At 50.6% G+C, this 14841-nt stretch overlaps 1 protein-coding gene across 1 annotated transcript; it reads right to left on the reverse strand.

Annotated features, from left to right (window-relative positions):
* Positions 1-804: 804 nt before the first annotated feature.
* Asb16 (ankyrin repeat and SOCS box containing 16) lies at positions 805-10131 on the reverse strand. Its single transcript, XM_038328701.1, has 5 exons — positions 9831-10131; positions 6265-6532; positions 2279-2771; positions 1893-2006; positions 805-1539 (listed from the first exon to the last, which is right to left on the reverse strand). Exons 1-5 carry the CDS (start codon positions 10129-10131, stop codon positions 1354-1356), a joined length of 1362 nt encoding a protein of 453 aa, XP_038184629.1. The 3' UTR covers positions 805-1353.
* Positions 10132-14841: the final 4710 nt, after the last annotated feature.

Below are 14841 nucleotides of genomic sequence, written 5' to 3' on the forward strand. Positions count from 1 at the left end.
CTGGTGACTGAGAACCCTGAATCCTCAGCAAATAGGTCAATTAAGCACCTTTATTCTCTCCTGGGATAGCTACCATAAGGCTCTCAGAGGTGGGTGGGGGTGTCTATCAGAAACACCTGACCAAGGCAGAAAACGTGGAAGCCCCAGAAGACCACAAAGAGGAGAATAAATTGTGGCCTGACAGAAACTTGCATCACATTCAAGCCTCACAATATCCACACATGGGTTCTATGCACAAATTATTTATTTGCATTCATAAAACTGGTTTGCAAGTCGGGTGGTGGTGGTGCACACCTTTAACCCCAGTACTTGGGAGACAGAGGCAGGCGGATCTCTGTGAATTTGAGGCCAGCCTGATCTACAAAGTGAGTTCCAGGACAGCCAGGACTGTAGAAACCCTGCTCAAACAAACAAACAAAACTGGTTTGTCTTGAAAAGCCTTCTCCTAAAGGTGAGTGGTCACACCTTTCTGTCTCTAGGACCAGAAGAAAGGAGAGAGAATGGCTTTCCACCTTTCTGGGCCCCAGAAGCCATTCTAGAGGGACTGCCAATTAAGAGGCCACGCAACACTTGGGGAGTAAGGGAGAACACATCAGAAATGTCTCAGGTGGCCAGGTGGTGGCGGCACACGCCTTTATTTCCAGCACTCAGGAGACAAAAGCTGGCAGATCTCTGTGAGTTTGAGGCCAGTCTGGTCTACAAAGAGAATTCCAGGACAGCTAGGGCTGTTATACAGAGAAACCCTGTCTCAAAAAACAAAAAACAAACCAACCAAAAAAAGAGTTTCTAGCATCCGTTCAAGACACGGGTTTCATCAAGAGACAGAGGTGGACTCTGTGGTGGGACACTTGCTTAGCATGCACCCATCCCCGGGTTCCATGCCTCATGCTGGGGGAACAACAATCACAGCAGCCCTTTCTTTTAGTTCTATCCAGAGTCGTGCTGGAAAGAAGGCGAAGAAGCAGGGTACACCCTCCCCCCAAGATCTTGCTAGTGTTGACCTCATAGTTCTACTCCCTCAGCCTCCAGTACTGGGGTTAGAGGTATAGGCTATCAAGTCCAACGAAGGACTTGTCACTATGAAGGGCTGAGTAGACATATGGTGGCCAGCGGAGAGCTGCACGGTGGATCATTTGTAGCTTGGGTAGATAAAGAGGCCATCTACCTACGTAAGCACGGGAGTGGAGGGTTGGGGACAGGCTGAGACGGCCTGAAGATCAGCAGGTGGCTCAAAGTGTCAGTGGAGGGACAACCCGGTCCTGGAGGCAGGCAAAGTGCAAAGGAAGGGCCAGTGGTTGGTTTTTCAGCGCCGGGTGTAGGAGCGGATGGAAGTATAAGTGGCCCGCTCGGAGCTCACCGGATTTGCCCCTCCACACACAGCAGCAGGTAGTCTCTGAGCAGTGGGGGCAATGGGAGTTGGGTGGCTGCCTGCCGACAGTTGCTACCCAACTGAGCACGAACAGCCAGGCGGGCCAGGTGCTGCAGCCGTCTTGGCTGGTTTTCCATGCTTAGGGCTGATCTGTAGAAGGCTTCGTGTTCCTAGGCCAGAAGAAGGGAGGATCGGATGACCCAATACCCCTGAGTTTGATAACCCAATGCCATGGTATTGGGGACTGGATTTCAGTCATGTTCGTGGCCACTGCCACCCCAGACATGCTGGTAGAATTCCCACCGAATCAGAGCTGACTGGTAAGTGGATGGTTGTCAGCAAGAGGCTGCGCGCAGTATGGAAGATCAAAGACCTGCGTGGGCTACTGTGGACAGAAGCCTGGAACCCAGGGTTTTGTGGCTTACCTTCCCTCTCTGAAGCTGGTCTTGAAGCTTGAAAGGAGAGGGGCCTCTATAGCCTCTCTAGCCCGCTAGGGAAAAGCTTCGCCCTTGAGTAGACATACCTGCCACAGTTCCGGAAGCACTGCGTCCACCCAGCTGTCGCAGGACGGAACACATGGGTAGGCATTAAGGAGGACTTCCAGGGCCCGAGGAAAGTTGGCGCAGTGTTTCAGCATCTGGGAATTAAAACAGGGGCCTAGGAGTTCCATGTTGCCCCAACTAAGGCAAGCTGGCCACACACACCCCCTCATGCATCAGTCTGCCCCATCCACACCTGCCCTAAGCTTCTGGCCCCGGTTTCCTTGACTCTTCCTTTGGCTAGCCTATCCCCTCTGCCAAGATGAGGGCGGACCTCCAATCACAGAGGGAGGCCCTTTTAGTAGGGGAAGTTCTGTCCCAGGCTCCCCCTTCTAGTTGGCACCTCCTTCCTCAGGCCCTCTCAGCGCACCTCAGGGTGAACGGGCTGGGCCCCATAGTCCAGCAGTGCTGCAAAGAGGACCTCGGGCTCCCAGTTGGGGGCATCCTGTACCGCCTGCAGCGCGCAGTCCATGGGTGTGTGGCCAGCCCCATTGGTGACGCCAACTCTGGCTCCGTGGAGCAACAGCAGCTCGGCCAGGCCTCCGCAGCCATTAGCACAGGCGTTGTGCAGTGGTGTGTGGCGCTTGCGACCGGCAGCCCTGGGATCAGCCCCGGCTTCCAAGAGACGTCTCACTGCCGCCTCGTGGTTTCGGCAGCTACCCGGCCCCTCTGCGCCAGCACAGGCCGCATTCAGTGCAGTCTCGCCCTGGCTGGTGAGCAGATTCACGTCTGCACCGTTCTCCAGGTAGAGAGTCACGTGTTGTTCCAGGCCGCGAGCTGCAGCCACATGCAGGGGCGTGACTTCGCTCTCTCGTGATGCCTCATTCACAGATGCTCCAGCCTCTAGCAGCAACTTGGCACACCTAAGAAGAGGGTGCAAGGCCCGGGCAAATCCTGAAGACCCTAAGGCCCGCTATCACCATTCATTTCCTTCCCACACCTCTATCTGGAGGCCTGGCCTAGTGTCTCCACCTGATCACAGAAGCTGCATTACAAACACTAGGGTTATGGGGCCAGTAGAAGCCGCCAGAAGCACCTTCAATTTTCATATGAAAAAGTTAAGCCCAAAACAGTCTAGTGATGCAGCCAAGAACGCACACATAGCATTAATCAATTAATCAATCCATCCTGAATTGAACTGACGCACTTACTTTGTGCAAAGCGTGAAACCCAGGCAATCTAAGCAAGCTATCGCTGAGCAGCGCCCTGCTTCAGACTCACTGCGTCGCAGAGAACGATCTTGAACTCCCGATCCTTCGGCCTCCTCTTCCCACTTGCTAGGATTATAGGCTTATACCACCACACGCTCAGTTTCTGTGGCACCAGGAATCAAAGCCAAAGCCCCCACACATGTTTGTAGGCAAGCACTCTCCCAACTGAGCCACGACCCACACTCCTGATCTCCCAACATTCTGATAGGGCAAGATTTGGGAAACCCACTCCTGTGTGCACTTTGCCGCGTAGAATATTAAAATGTGTGCGTGCAGAAATAGACTACACTACTCTTCCCAAACAGACTGCGGTCACTGGGTCCAGAAAAGCATCCAGGGACCTCCCTACTCTGCTTTCCCTTAGAGAAAACAAGCAAAACCTAACAAAACATTTTAGAGGGAACCTCTTCACAGTCTCTGAATTCCTGGAAAAATGACAGGCCAGCACACCATTGTAAGCAAATGTGCTGTTACCTACCGCGGAGACGGGACAAGAGCACCACTAAATTGCCAATGAAACGAAACCAATGGTGATTTGGCTTTGGTTGTGAGCCTAGTCTTTAAACAGCCAAGCCGTTTCTCAGCCCAGCCAGTGTAATGTATGCTGGAAAGGGACAATAGCAGCTGCTGGAACAGCACGGGCCCATCACGTTAATGAAACCATAATTGGAGATCCTTCCCCCAGATACAGCACAGATCACGGATACAAGGGCTCTGTGGCCAAGACCTGAGTAAACACTTTGACAAACTGCTGAGTTTAATTCTGCAGTAAATTCTAATTGTTGCCATATTTTGACTTATAGCGAATGTAAGACGCACTTTAAAAAGCTCACTCTGCAGGGCTCCGGGAAAGGACCCTTCTTGTTATATTCAAAAGGACAAACACAGTGGAAAGACACTTGTGCGCAGCTACCTAGGTGTTCAGTTGTGTCCTAAGAACCAGGGAAAGGGCTGGTAATGTTGTTTACTGAGACAGGGTCCCACTGGCCCAGGCTGGCCAGGTACTAGCAATCCTCCTGCCTCAGCCTCCTGAATTTAGATCCCTTTGAGGTATATCACTGATCTACAGCTAGTGGGGACAGGTCTCTGGCTGGCTGTCTTGAGTCCTTACCTGCCAGCTGAGTGTGTTGAACTCATCTGTAAAAGAGTGAGTGCCACCGTGCAGGGAGTCCCAGACAGCTGACCCGAGAAAAGCGAAAGGGTGCTGCCTGCGCCTGTGGCGGGTCATGCTTGCCATCCCAGTGGTCAGAAGACTGCCCAAGCTGGGCACTGGCAGTGGATCTCTGTGAGTTGGCCAGCCTGGTCTACAGAGCTAGTTCTACGACAGCCAAGGCTGTACCGGCGGGCACCGGTGGAAATGTACCGGCGGGTACCAGCGGTACCGGCGGTCAGAGGGGTTAGGGAATAACCAAGATAGTCCTTTTATTTTTTATTTTTTTTCTTAATATTTATTTATTTATTATGTATACAATATTCTGTCTGCATGTATGCCTGCAGGCCAGAAGAGGGCACCAGACCTCACTACAGATGGTTGTGAGCCACCATGTGGTTGCCGGGAATTGAACTCAGGACCTTTGGAAGAGCAGGCAATGCTCTTAACCACTGAGCTATCTCTCCAGCCCCCAGATAGTCCTTTTATAATAAATCAGTTTTAATAAAAGGGGAAATAAGGGAACTTACAGAACCAAGGGTCCAGCGGAGCAGAAGGTAACGCGGGGGAGAGAAAAAGGGGCTCCTCCCAGTGCCCCGATGTTATTTAAGGGGTATCCTACCTCACTGGGGCAGCCACGCCCCTGAACGCAGGGATTGGGCCAGCTGCCTCAACACAAGGCTACACAGAGAAACCCCGTCTCGGGGGGAGGGGGCCAAAGAGACTGGTCCAAGAAGATCATTCAAGGGTTCGAGCTGGACGGTGGTGATGCACACCTTTAATCCCAGCAATCAGGAGGCAGAGTCAGGCGGATCTCTGTGTTCAAGACTAGCCTGGTCTACAGAGTGAAACCCTATCACCAATAAGCAAACAACAATAAAAAAAAAGGGTTAAGGAAAAGCCGGGCAGTGTAGGCACTTGGGAGGCAGAGGCAGGCAGATCTCTGTGAGTTGGAGGCCAGGTCTGATCTACAGAGCAAGTGCCAGGACAGGCTCCAAAGCTACAGAGAGAGAGAGAGAGACCCTATCTCAAAAAACAAACAAACAAACAAATAAATAAATGTTAAGGATATTACTCAGTTAAGAGAGTGCTTGCCCAGCATATACAAAGTCCCAGTTTTGATTTCTGAGCATGGTGGTGCATGTCTATATTCCCAGCACTTAGGAGGTAGCAGTAGGAGGGTCATGAGTTTAAGGTCATTTTCTTCCAAGCTACATGAGATTCTATCCAAAACAAAACTAAATAAGAAGGCAGAGGCAGGAGGATCACCAAAACTTTGAGGTCAGTCTGGCATAAACAGCAAGTTCCAGGTCAGCCAGGTATATAGAGAAACCAAATACAAAATCAATCTTAAAAATTAAGTGGGAGGAGAGAGCCGGCCATAGTGGTGTACAGCTGTAATATCAATACTCAGGAGGCAGAGCAGGGGTGTAGGCAGATCATGAGTGTGAAGCCAGCCTCAGAAACATAGGTTCTGTTTCAAAGTAGAAGGAAAGCCAGACACCGTGGTGTAACTCCAACTCCAGGATACCCGACACCCTACTCTGGCCTCTAGAGGCACCTGCACACACGTGCACACACACATATACACATGCACACACGTGCACACACACATATACACATGCACACACGTGCACACACACATATACACATAAATGAAACAATGAGGGCTGGAGAGGTGGCTCAGTGGTTAAGAGCACCGACTGCTCTTCCAGAGGACCCGAGTTCAATTCCCAGCACCCACATAGCAGCTCACAACTGTCTGTAACTCTAGTTCCAGATTATCCGACACCCTCACACAGAGTATATACAGGCAAAACACTAGTTCACATTAAATACAGACAGACAGACATAAATCTCTGTGTGAAAACATAAATGCATGGGGTGCCTTACACACAACAAAGCTTAGTCAAGTCACTCTTATTCCTATGCAGGTGAGCTGGACACAGACACACATACACTGCCAAAACACCACCCCAGGCCATGGGCACCTACTGCAAAGACTCAGGAGCTGTGCAGAGGTGCAAGGGGGTCATACCCTCCTCACACAGCACATTAGCCTTGGCACCAAACGTGAGCAGCAGCTGAACACAGTCGGGTTGGGTTTGGGCACAGGCCTCGTGCAAGGCAGCACGACCTCCAATCCGGGCATCGAGGTCAGCCCCCTGCAGGATAAGGTGCCGGGCACAGTCTATGTAGCCTCTGGCCACAGCGATGGTAAGAGGTGCTGTGTGCTTGGTCTTTGGAGTCAGCACCCAGAATCCTGAGGAGAACAGGCAGTACTGTAGGACTTTGTATGGGAGAACGCATCAGAGAAGCCGTCTATGGCTGGCAGTGGATGCTGGCCTTCCCTGGGTCTAGCTTACTGACCATGCTGGACCTGTGGCTAGGGGTTCGCTCAAGTCTTGAACTGGGAGTACACACTGGAGGACCCTTTGTCCATCTATAACAAAACACTACACTCCCCAGCGCTGGAAAGTGAGGCAGAAAATATCACATACTATGTGTCCTAGAAAAAGTTCTACGAAACTGCGAAGGCAGAAGAGGCCAAAGGGGCAAACCCTGATGGGAAGGAAGCTTGGGTCTTTGGGGGGCTAGTGGGTTCGGTGGCGCTCTCTGTTCACATCTGGTCTTGGGTTTGGAGATGGTAGCTATGCATAGGTGTGTGTGGAGCTGAGTTTCAAAGTGGAGTGTGGAACGAAAAGGGGGGCCTGTTGATCAGATGACCGGTGTGGACTTTGAACGAATGGTCAAGAAGTTGTTTAAAGGACACGGGTGTGTCCTGTTGAAGTGGGCACCGTGGGCACGGCAGGGAAGGAAGGTCGCCGCTTCTCTGAATCTTAGGTGAAGCAAATTTTGCTTTTGTTTTTGAAGAATAAAACTAAGTCCAGGTTCCATTTTGGAGGATGATGGGTATTCTTTGGGACAAAGCCAGAACGGCTTGGTAGAGCCATTGTGACACCATGGTAGGTGAGCAGGTCTTGCACTCTGCAGTGCCTGACTGTCCTGGGCTCATAAGCTCGTCCATAGGACTGTAAAACCCCAGGCCCAAGCCGGGCGGTGGTGGCACACGCCTTTAATCCCAGCACTCGGGAGGCAGAGGCAGGCAGATCTCTGTGAGTTTGAGGCCAGCCTGGTCTACAAGAGCTAGGTCCAGGACAGGCTCTAAAAAAAAAAAGCTGCAGAGAAACCCTGTCTTGAAAAAAAAAAAAAAAACCCCAGGTCCAAGGGCTGAGGTCGAAGCAATCTCTTGTCGGTTTTCACAAGTATCTCAGGTAAGCATTCAGTGAACTTGGATAAACTTGCTAAGATGGGATGCATCCCAGGAAATCTGTTACATACTAAAGGTCCTCATCCTACCGCTAATTAAGATAGCAGAGAGGACCAGAGTATGGCTTAATGGGAGTCTCACTCACCTATGAGTGGGTTCTGCCTTCCATTGCTTAACACCGTAACCAATCAATCATCAATCAATCAACAATCAAAATGAAAAAATCAAAAAGGGAAAAGGTGGCGGGGAATCCAGTGCCCTCTGCTGTCCTCCATGGGCACCAGACACGCACATGGTGTATAGACACACACATAAGCAAAATGCTCGTACACGTGAAATAAGATAAATCTAAAAAAGTTATAAAGAACAATGAGCGTAGGGATGCGGGATGGGCGCTGAGAAAAGCAGGCACCAGAGCACTGCGAGGCCAATCATCTGGAGGTTCTAGCAGGGGAGCAGTTACGTGTATGCCCTTGACTAAAGGCCGGTTCCCTACTGGGAAAAGTGGTTTCTGACTGCACAGAAAGCAGGAGGGATAACGGAGTGATAAAGGAGGAAGAGCACAGCATCCCAGCCAGCCAGATCAGGCAAGTCATTCTGGCGATCTGGGGTGGGGTGGGGTGACAGATATCACAACCAGAATGCTCTCACATTCGGGTCCAGGTGATCTTTTGTTTTGTTGTTACTTGAAACAGGGTCCCACTGGTAGTCCTGGTGTCCTGGAACTCACTCTGTAGACCAGGCTGGCCTCGAGCTCAGAGAGATTCTCCTGCCTGTGCCTCCTGAGTGCTGGGATTAAAGGTGTGTGCCACCACCTCCTCACATCCAGGTGATTTTATGTGCTCTGCTCTAACGAGTGTTGAGGGGATTAAAGATTTGAGCCTGTGATGTGCTGGCCAGTGCACTACCTAGCTAACACTGAAGAATTTTTACAGCTGGAAAATAAGATACCATTGGTATGTTAGAAAGGCTGAGTCTCAACAACAACATTATTTTTTTTTAGGATGAGTGGTGGTGGTGCACAGCCATGGAGGAGGCAGAGGCAGACGGATCTCTGTGAGTTCGAGGCCAGCCTGGTCTACACAGGGAGTTCCAGGACAGTCAAGACTACACAGAGAAACCCTGTCTTGAAAAACCAAACCAACCAACCAAACAACCAACCAACCAAATACGGCGGTGTATGAGTACAAGCTCATCACCCAGGAGCATGAGACATTAAGGCCCTAAGTTCCAAGCTAGCCTGGGCCATACAGAGAGATTCTGTTTCAAAACAACTGACAATAACAAGTTGAACAGGACCCGATGGGACAAGCACATGGTCCCAGGTACTCCAAAGCTGAGGCAGAAGGATCACTAGTTCAAAATCTGTCTGGCCTACAGAGTGAGTTGAAAACTAGCCTAGGTTACTTAGCAAGACTCTGTCTCAAAATTTAAAAAGCTCTGGGTTGGAGCACAGCGGCAAAGACGATGCTTATTAATATGCACTCAAACTATGGCCCAGTCCTACTGCCCCAAAATAAAACTGGACTGGTGAGCGGGTTCAGCAGGAGGTGCTTGGGTCTTCTCCCTACCCCACAACTTCAACAGGTGTAAAAAAATTTACATATGGATTTAATAAAAATTATCTTCTATAGGAGAAAACCATAGGAGAAATATGAACATTTATGTGTGTATATATATATATATATATACATACATACATACATATATATATAAAACATGAGTATCCTATATAATTAATCTAGTGCACACAATGTTTGTCAACCAAAACCAACATTTACAATCTGTATATATCAGAATATAACTTTTGGAGGCTAGGTGTGGTTTTTTTTTTTTGTTTGTTTTGTTTTTTTTTTTTTGTTTTCGAGACGGGGTTTCTCTGCAGCTTTAGAGCCTGTCCTGGAGCTAGCTCTTGTAGACCAGGCTGGACTCGAACTCACAGAGATCCACCTGCCTCTGCCTCCCGAGTGCTGGGATTAAAGGCGTGCGCCACCACCGCCCGGCCGGAGGCTAGGTGTGGTGACACACGCCTTTAACCCCAGCATTCAGGAGGCAGAGGTGGGTAGGTCTTTGAGTTTAAGGCCAGCCTGATCTACACAGTGAGACCCTGTCTCATAACCACAAGCAAACAAATCCACACTTGGCCTCAACTGTTGAGGAAGGAGCTAATATGGGTGGTTATGATGAGCAGTCCACACTAGGGTCTTTAAGGAGATGTAGGGTCTGGACTCTTCCCTTCCCCACCCCTACACTTCTCCCCTCTTCTGCCCTCCTGGGTGGTACTCCTTACCCTGTTCTGCTGACCAGGCCAGCTGGTTGCTCACCGTCTCCACAATCATGTTGGCAGCCTCTTCATCTTGGAACAGGATTTGAACTTGCTGTAGGTCCCCAGAGAACAGGGCATTGTGGACAGCTGGGTCTCGGCAGGAGCGGTGCGGCCTCGTGAGCCGTGCCTGGGGACTAGAGAGGTACCTCTGGCTTCGACACTGCCGAGCGGCAGCCCGCCTCCTGTCCTCCCATTCCAGCCACTCTCTCTGGAGGCGGAGAGCGCGCAGTGTGGAGGACGTGAAAGGGAAGCTCTCCCCTGCCATGAGCGGGTCAGGGGTCTGCGCAGTACCGCCTAGGCAGAGAATTGTTCCTTGTCCCAGCTAGCACCCTTGCTCTGGGGAGTCACCCTGCCCCCCTCCTGGTGAGCTGGAGAAGCAGCTGAGGCTATAAATAGGCCCCTCACTGCATTGGTAAACAGTTTGCCTAGAGTCATGATCCTAATGCAGACAGTATTGGGTCAGCCCTTGCCCCTACTGGTACCTTTCCATTGGCCAGCAGGTCCTCCCTCAGCCAAGGTCATTCCCAGACCCCACTTCTCTGGAGTGAGTCTTCTAGTCCAAGCAGTCAACCATGGGATGGATGGGCAGGACAGGGCAGGGGGAGGATGAGGGTCCTGCAGCCTCTGCAATGCTGGCTGGGGAAGTGGGCAGGAGCCCAGGAAGGAGCACAGACCTCAGTCAGGGGAGGTGGAGATACTGAGAAGCGAAACCACTCTTCCTGAATTTGAATAAACAGCACTCGCTGATGTACCACACTCTGAGAATTTCAGTCACTCTCACATCCACCTCTACTCTGACGACCAGTCAATGAGGTATTGCAGCAGATTTGGGCCGGAAATGAGATGGCCACGCTAAGTGTTTCAGTTCAGCATCTGAGACGGGCAGTCTTCTTTTACAGACTTAAGGAACTTAGACTTAACAAGGTAAAATTACTGGCTCAAGATCACATAGCTTATTTTTTTCTTTCTTTTTATTTTATTTATTTTTTTTTTTGAGACAGTGTTTCTGTGTGTCCTGGAACTCACTCTGTAGACCAGGCTGGCCTCGAACTCACAGAGATCCGCCTGCTTCTACCTCCCAAGTGCTGGGATTAAACTCGTAGTTTATGAGGGCGGGGCAAGGACTCCAGTAGCCCAGACTTTAGGCACTTTGCTCTAGGGGCCTCTACCACGCGGGGTAGACAGTTGGGTGGGCCTCTCCTATCCCCTCATGCCCAAGTGGGACATGGCTTCTACTTTCAGCGACTGGTTTTTCTTTCTGGTGTCTAAAAGGACCCACTTGTCTGCTTGTGGTGTGCCAAGGGTTGACCTTGGAACTGGGGACCTTCAAACTGTCCACCCATTCCCCTTTCGGAGAAAGTGTCTGTGCTTCCAGGAGCCTCTAGGGGGAGGAATGAGGCTGTGAAACCACACCAGCTGGTCTGACTGGTTAAGGGAGGGAAGAGGGATGTCCGCCAGCCTATGCCTCCTGGGCTGCTGGCGGCCCGTAGCTCAACAGTGCACTGCGGGTTCCTCCTGGCTCCTTTTGCCCGCTTCCACCGTGACTTCCCAGCAACCTCCCCCTCCTCTGTATCTTTCATTTCCTCCTGGCCACAGGCCCACACAGGATCTGTGTCTCTCCCACATTCTGTCGCCAGCTTCAGTTCGGGTCCTTAAAACCTTCAACCTGGATCAAGCCAGCCTGCGAGTCTCTTTCTTGGACCACATGACCTTCTGCTGCTTGCCAGAATCGCCTGTCCAAAAAGGTCATTTCCTGAAAAACTTGTGCATTCTGGCTCAGTCTCTTCCTTGGAAGTTCTGCGTCTGGCCCCCCACCCCCACACACACCACGTGGTGTCCTCGCCAGTCTCTTCACCCTTTCCTGCTGGCTGTCCCAGTGGCTTGAAATCCAAGGCAACCTGTTGTGTCAAAGTGTCATGCAGTAACAGCTACTCAATTTCTAAAGGACATTGGATGGGCTTAGCAAAGTCCGGATGCCACAGTCCCAGAGACATCGCTGCCGTGCTGGATGTGGGCTCCAGGGCAGGCAGGCCCTGGCTTGAGCAGTCCTGACATGGTGTTTTAGGAGCACCTGGCTCACGGCAGGCTGGCCTCTCCCGAACATTGAATGAAGGTCCCTATTCTCTGCCAGATCAAACGCTCCTCTATCTGCCCAGGTGGGTGGCAGCAACCTGGGCTTCTTCCGACATTCATCACCCTCATCCTCCGCGCATTCTCTGCTTGGCCCCCAGCTTGTTGGTAGGGCTCCAGGGTGGGGATCCCAGAAAAGAATGAGATCATGCCCAACGAGGGTTTGAAGATCCTCAGAGAAAGGCCCCTCTATGGATGCAGCTGTGATTAATCCTATTGGAAGCCATACAGTATTTTAATTGCCCTGCTGACGACCTGGCTGAGCACCCACAGCTGAGTTCCCAGGGTTGGGAATCTGGCAAAGCAAGGTGGGGCCAAGAAGGGAGAAAGTGGTGGGTGTCCCTTTATCCCCTAAGGCATACAACAGTCATAGCCTAACCTCTGTCTTCTTGCCTCACAAGCCTGAAAGTGCTGACTGTAGCTTTGTCCCCCAGAGATACCAGTGTGGAGGTTTTATCATTAGCTTCTAAGGCAGAGGTGGCCTGCCCGTGGGTCCACAGGGGCCAGAAGTTGAGCTGGAGGGAACAGGGTATTCAGTCTGCCTTCTGGGAGTTTAGTCTGGGGCTTGGTTGAGACTGGACAGGGGGACCAGGGCTTGGAGGTGTCCCAATGCGAACATCTAGATGGGCCTGGCCCAGGTCTAAGATGGAAAGAGTTAGGCAGAAGAGGAGGCCATGAAAATGCAAGGGGACAGAAAACAAGGCCTATGCTGCTCTGGCCTACAGCGCAACAGCCTTTTGGACCAAGGTTCCCTACAGCCAGCAGCTCTCCAGCTGCTTATGGTCCCACCTATCACTAGATTCGTGGGATCAGTCTCTGAGCAGTGCAAGCATGAAGCCTTCACTCCTAGTCACTCAGTGACAGCTGAGGCAGGGGGCGCTGCCCGTCAGACAGGCCTCTTCAACCTGCTTCCTTTCTGCCCTTCATTCTGGGAAGGATAATGGGTTGGCAGCTTGAATACTGGGACCTTTTCTGCCCCACCCAGGCTCTTGTCAATCATGGTCTGAGAGCTGGTGCTGAGAAGAGCACTGGGGATTCCAAGCAACAAAAGAAACAAAGTTGCATCAGAGCTCAAGGGGTAAAATGAAGAACCGGGTCTGTATTAATATAAACGATGAACAGGTGAAGAAGCTGACTGCCACACAGAACTCAGCGTAGTTGATGAGAGATCTGCCCTTAAGAACTCCCTCATGCTCGGTTAGCTACACACCATCAGACTACCTTCCAAACAGTACAGGGTAGAGGGAGGGGACATTTTACAGAGGACAATCCTAACAGACATTTCCTCAGTTAGGGTGACCTAGGCCCATGGTTACCCTGATAGGAGGGGAGAAGATAGGCCTGAGGGTACAAAACTGTAGACCTAGCTCTTTGGGAGGCTGGGGCAGGAGGATTGCCAAGTTCAAGGCCAGAGCAGATAACTTAGTGATATCCTGCCTCAAAATAAAAAGATCAAAACAAACAAACCAACAAAAGAACAAAGGAGGATGGAACAGAGGCTAGGATCAATTCCTAGTACTGCCAGACAAAAGTCAAGAGAATGGCATCTTACTAACAGATTCCCAGAGACAAGATGCTTGACTGGCGGCTAAAGAGATGGCTCAGCAGAGTCCGGGCACCCACACATCAGGGTTTCTACACTGTCTTCAGTAGGCGTTCACATGCAGATGGCGTGTGTGCACACTCACACACAAATAAGAATAATAAAAATAAATCTAAGCTGGGTGTAGTGACACACGGGACGCAGAGGCAGGCGGATCTCTGTGAGTTCGAGGCCAGCCTGGTCTACAGGGTGAGGTCCAGGACAGCCAGGGCCACATGGAGAGAGACCCTGTCCCAAAAAGCCATAAATAAATAAATAAATAAATAAATAAATAAATAATCTAAAAAAAAGTCTGATATTTCTCAGCATTATTGAGGGCATCCACACCAAGACAAGCCACACCAAAACCAAGAGGAGCCTCGAGATCTTAAAGTGGGTTCAGAGAGAGAGTCAGAGAGAGAGAGAGAGAGAGAGAAAGAGAACAGAGGAGAAACCCAGCAAACCTGAGAAAGTATGTAGCATAGCTAATGATAACGTAGCAATATTGGTCCACTGAGATCAATGGAGCATGTGTCATGGCACACGTCTATAATACCAGCATCAGGGATCAGAGGCAGGAAGACCATGAGTTCAAGGCCAGACTGATATAAAATTTGAATGCTGGGAAGAAGGGCAGAGTGGCAGACACCATGGATCCCCTGCCTGAGACGGACGCTGGTTAGAATCTTGTCGGTAAGCCACAGTCACGTGGTGATACACATTAATGGAGATGGGTTAAATTAAGATGTAAGAATTAGCCAATAAGTTAGAGCTAATGGGCCGGGCAGTGTTTAAATGAATACAGTTTCTGTGTGATTTAGGATGTAAGCTAGCCAGGCAGATGGGATAGAACAAAGGGACCCCCCCTTCTTGTAACAAAGGGAAAAGCTGGGCAGTGGTGGCACACGTCTTTAATCCTAGCACTCAGGAGGCAGAGACAGGAGGATCTCTACGAGTTTGAGGCCAGCCTGGTCACAACCACTAGTAATTCTAGTCCGAAGGGATCTAAAGTCCTCTTCTGGCCTCCAAGGGCACTAGGCAAATAGTTGGTACACAGACATACATGCAGGCAAAACACCCATACACATAAAATAAAATTAAGAAAAGAAAAAGAGAGACAGAGAGGGAGAAGGGAGGCAAGGGGGTAAAAGTGTATATATGTACTACACACACATACACTCATACACACACTGAATGCTTGCTCTGCCTTGCTGGAGCTTGACTGCTCTGGCCAGCAGAGAATGGAGAAGTAGGTGTGGGAAG

This window comes from Arvicola amphibius, chromosome 4, assembly GCF_903992535.2.
Source record: "Arvicola amphibius chromosome 4, mArvAmp1.2, whole genome shotgun sequence".
In the NCBI taxonomy this organism is placed as follows: Eukaryota; Metazoa; Chordata; class Mammalia; order Rodentia; family Cricetidae; genus Arvicola; species Arvicola amphibius.

Coding starts and splice junctions, on each gene's coding strand:
- Asb16 (XM_038328701.1), bottom strand. CDS start 10,131: ATGGCAGGGGAGAGCTTCCCTTTCACGTCCTCCACACTGCGCGCTCTC. Junction 2,772..6,264: donor ACAGCTCCTGAGTCTTTGCA/GTAGGTGCCCAT, acceptor CCCTCTTCTTAG/GTGTGCCAAGTTGCTGCTAG. Junction 2,007..2,278: donor CCCAGCCCGTTCACCCTGAG/GTGCGCTGAGAG, acceptor TTTAATTCCCAG/ATGCTGAAACACTGCGCCAA.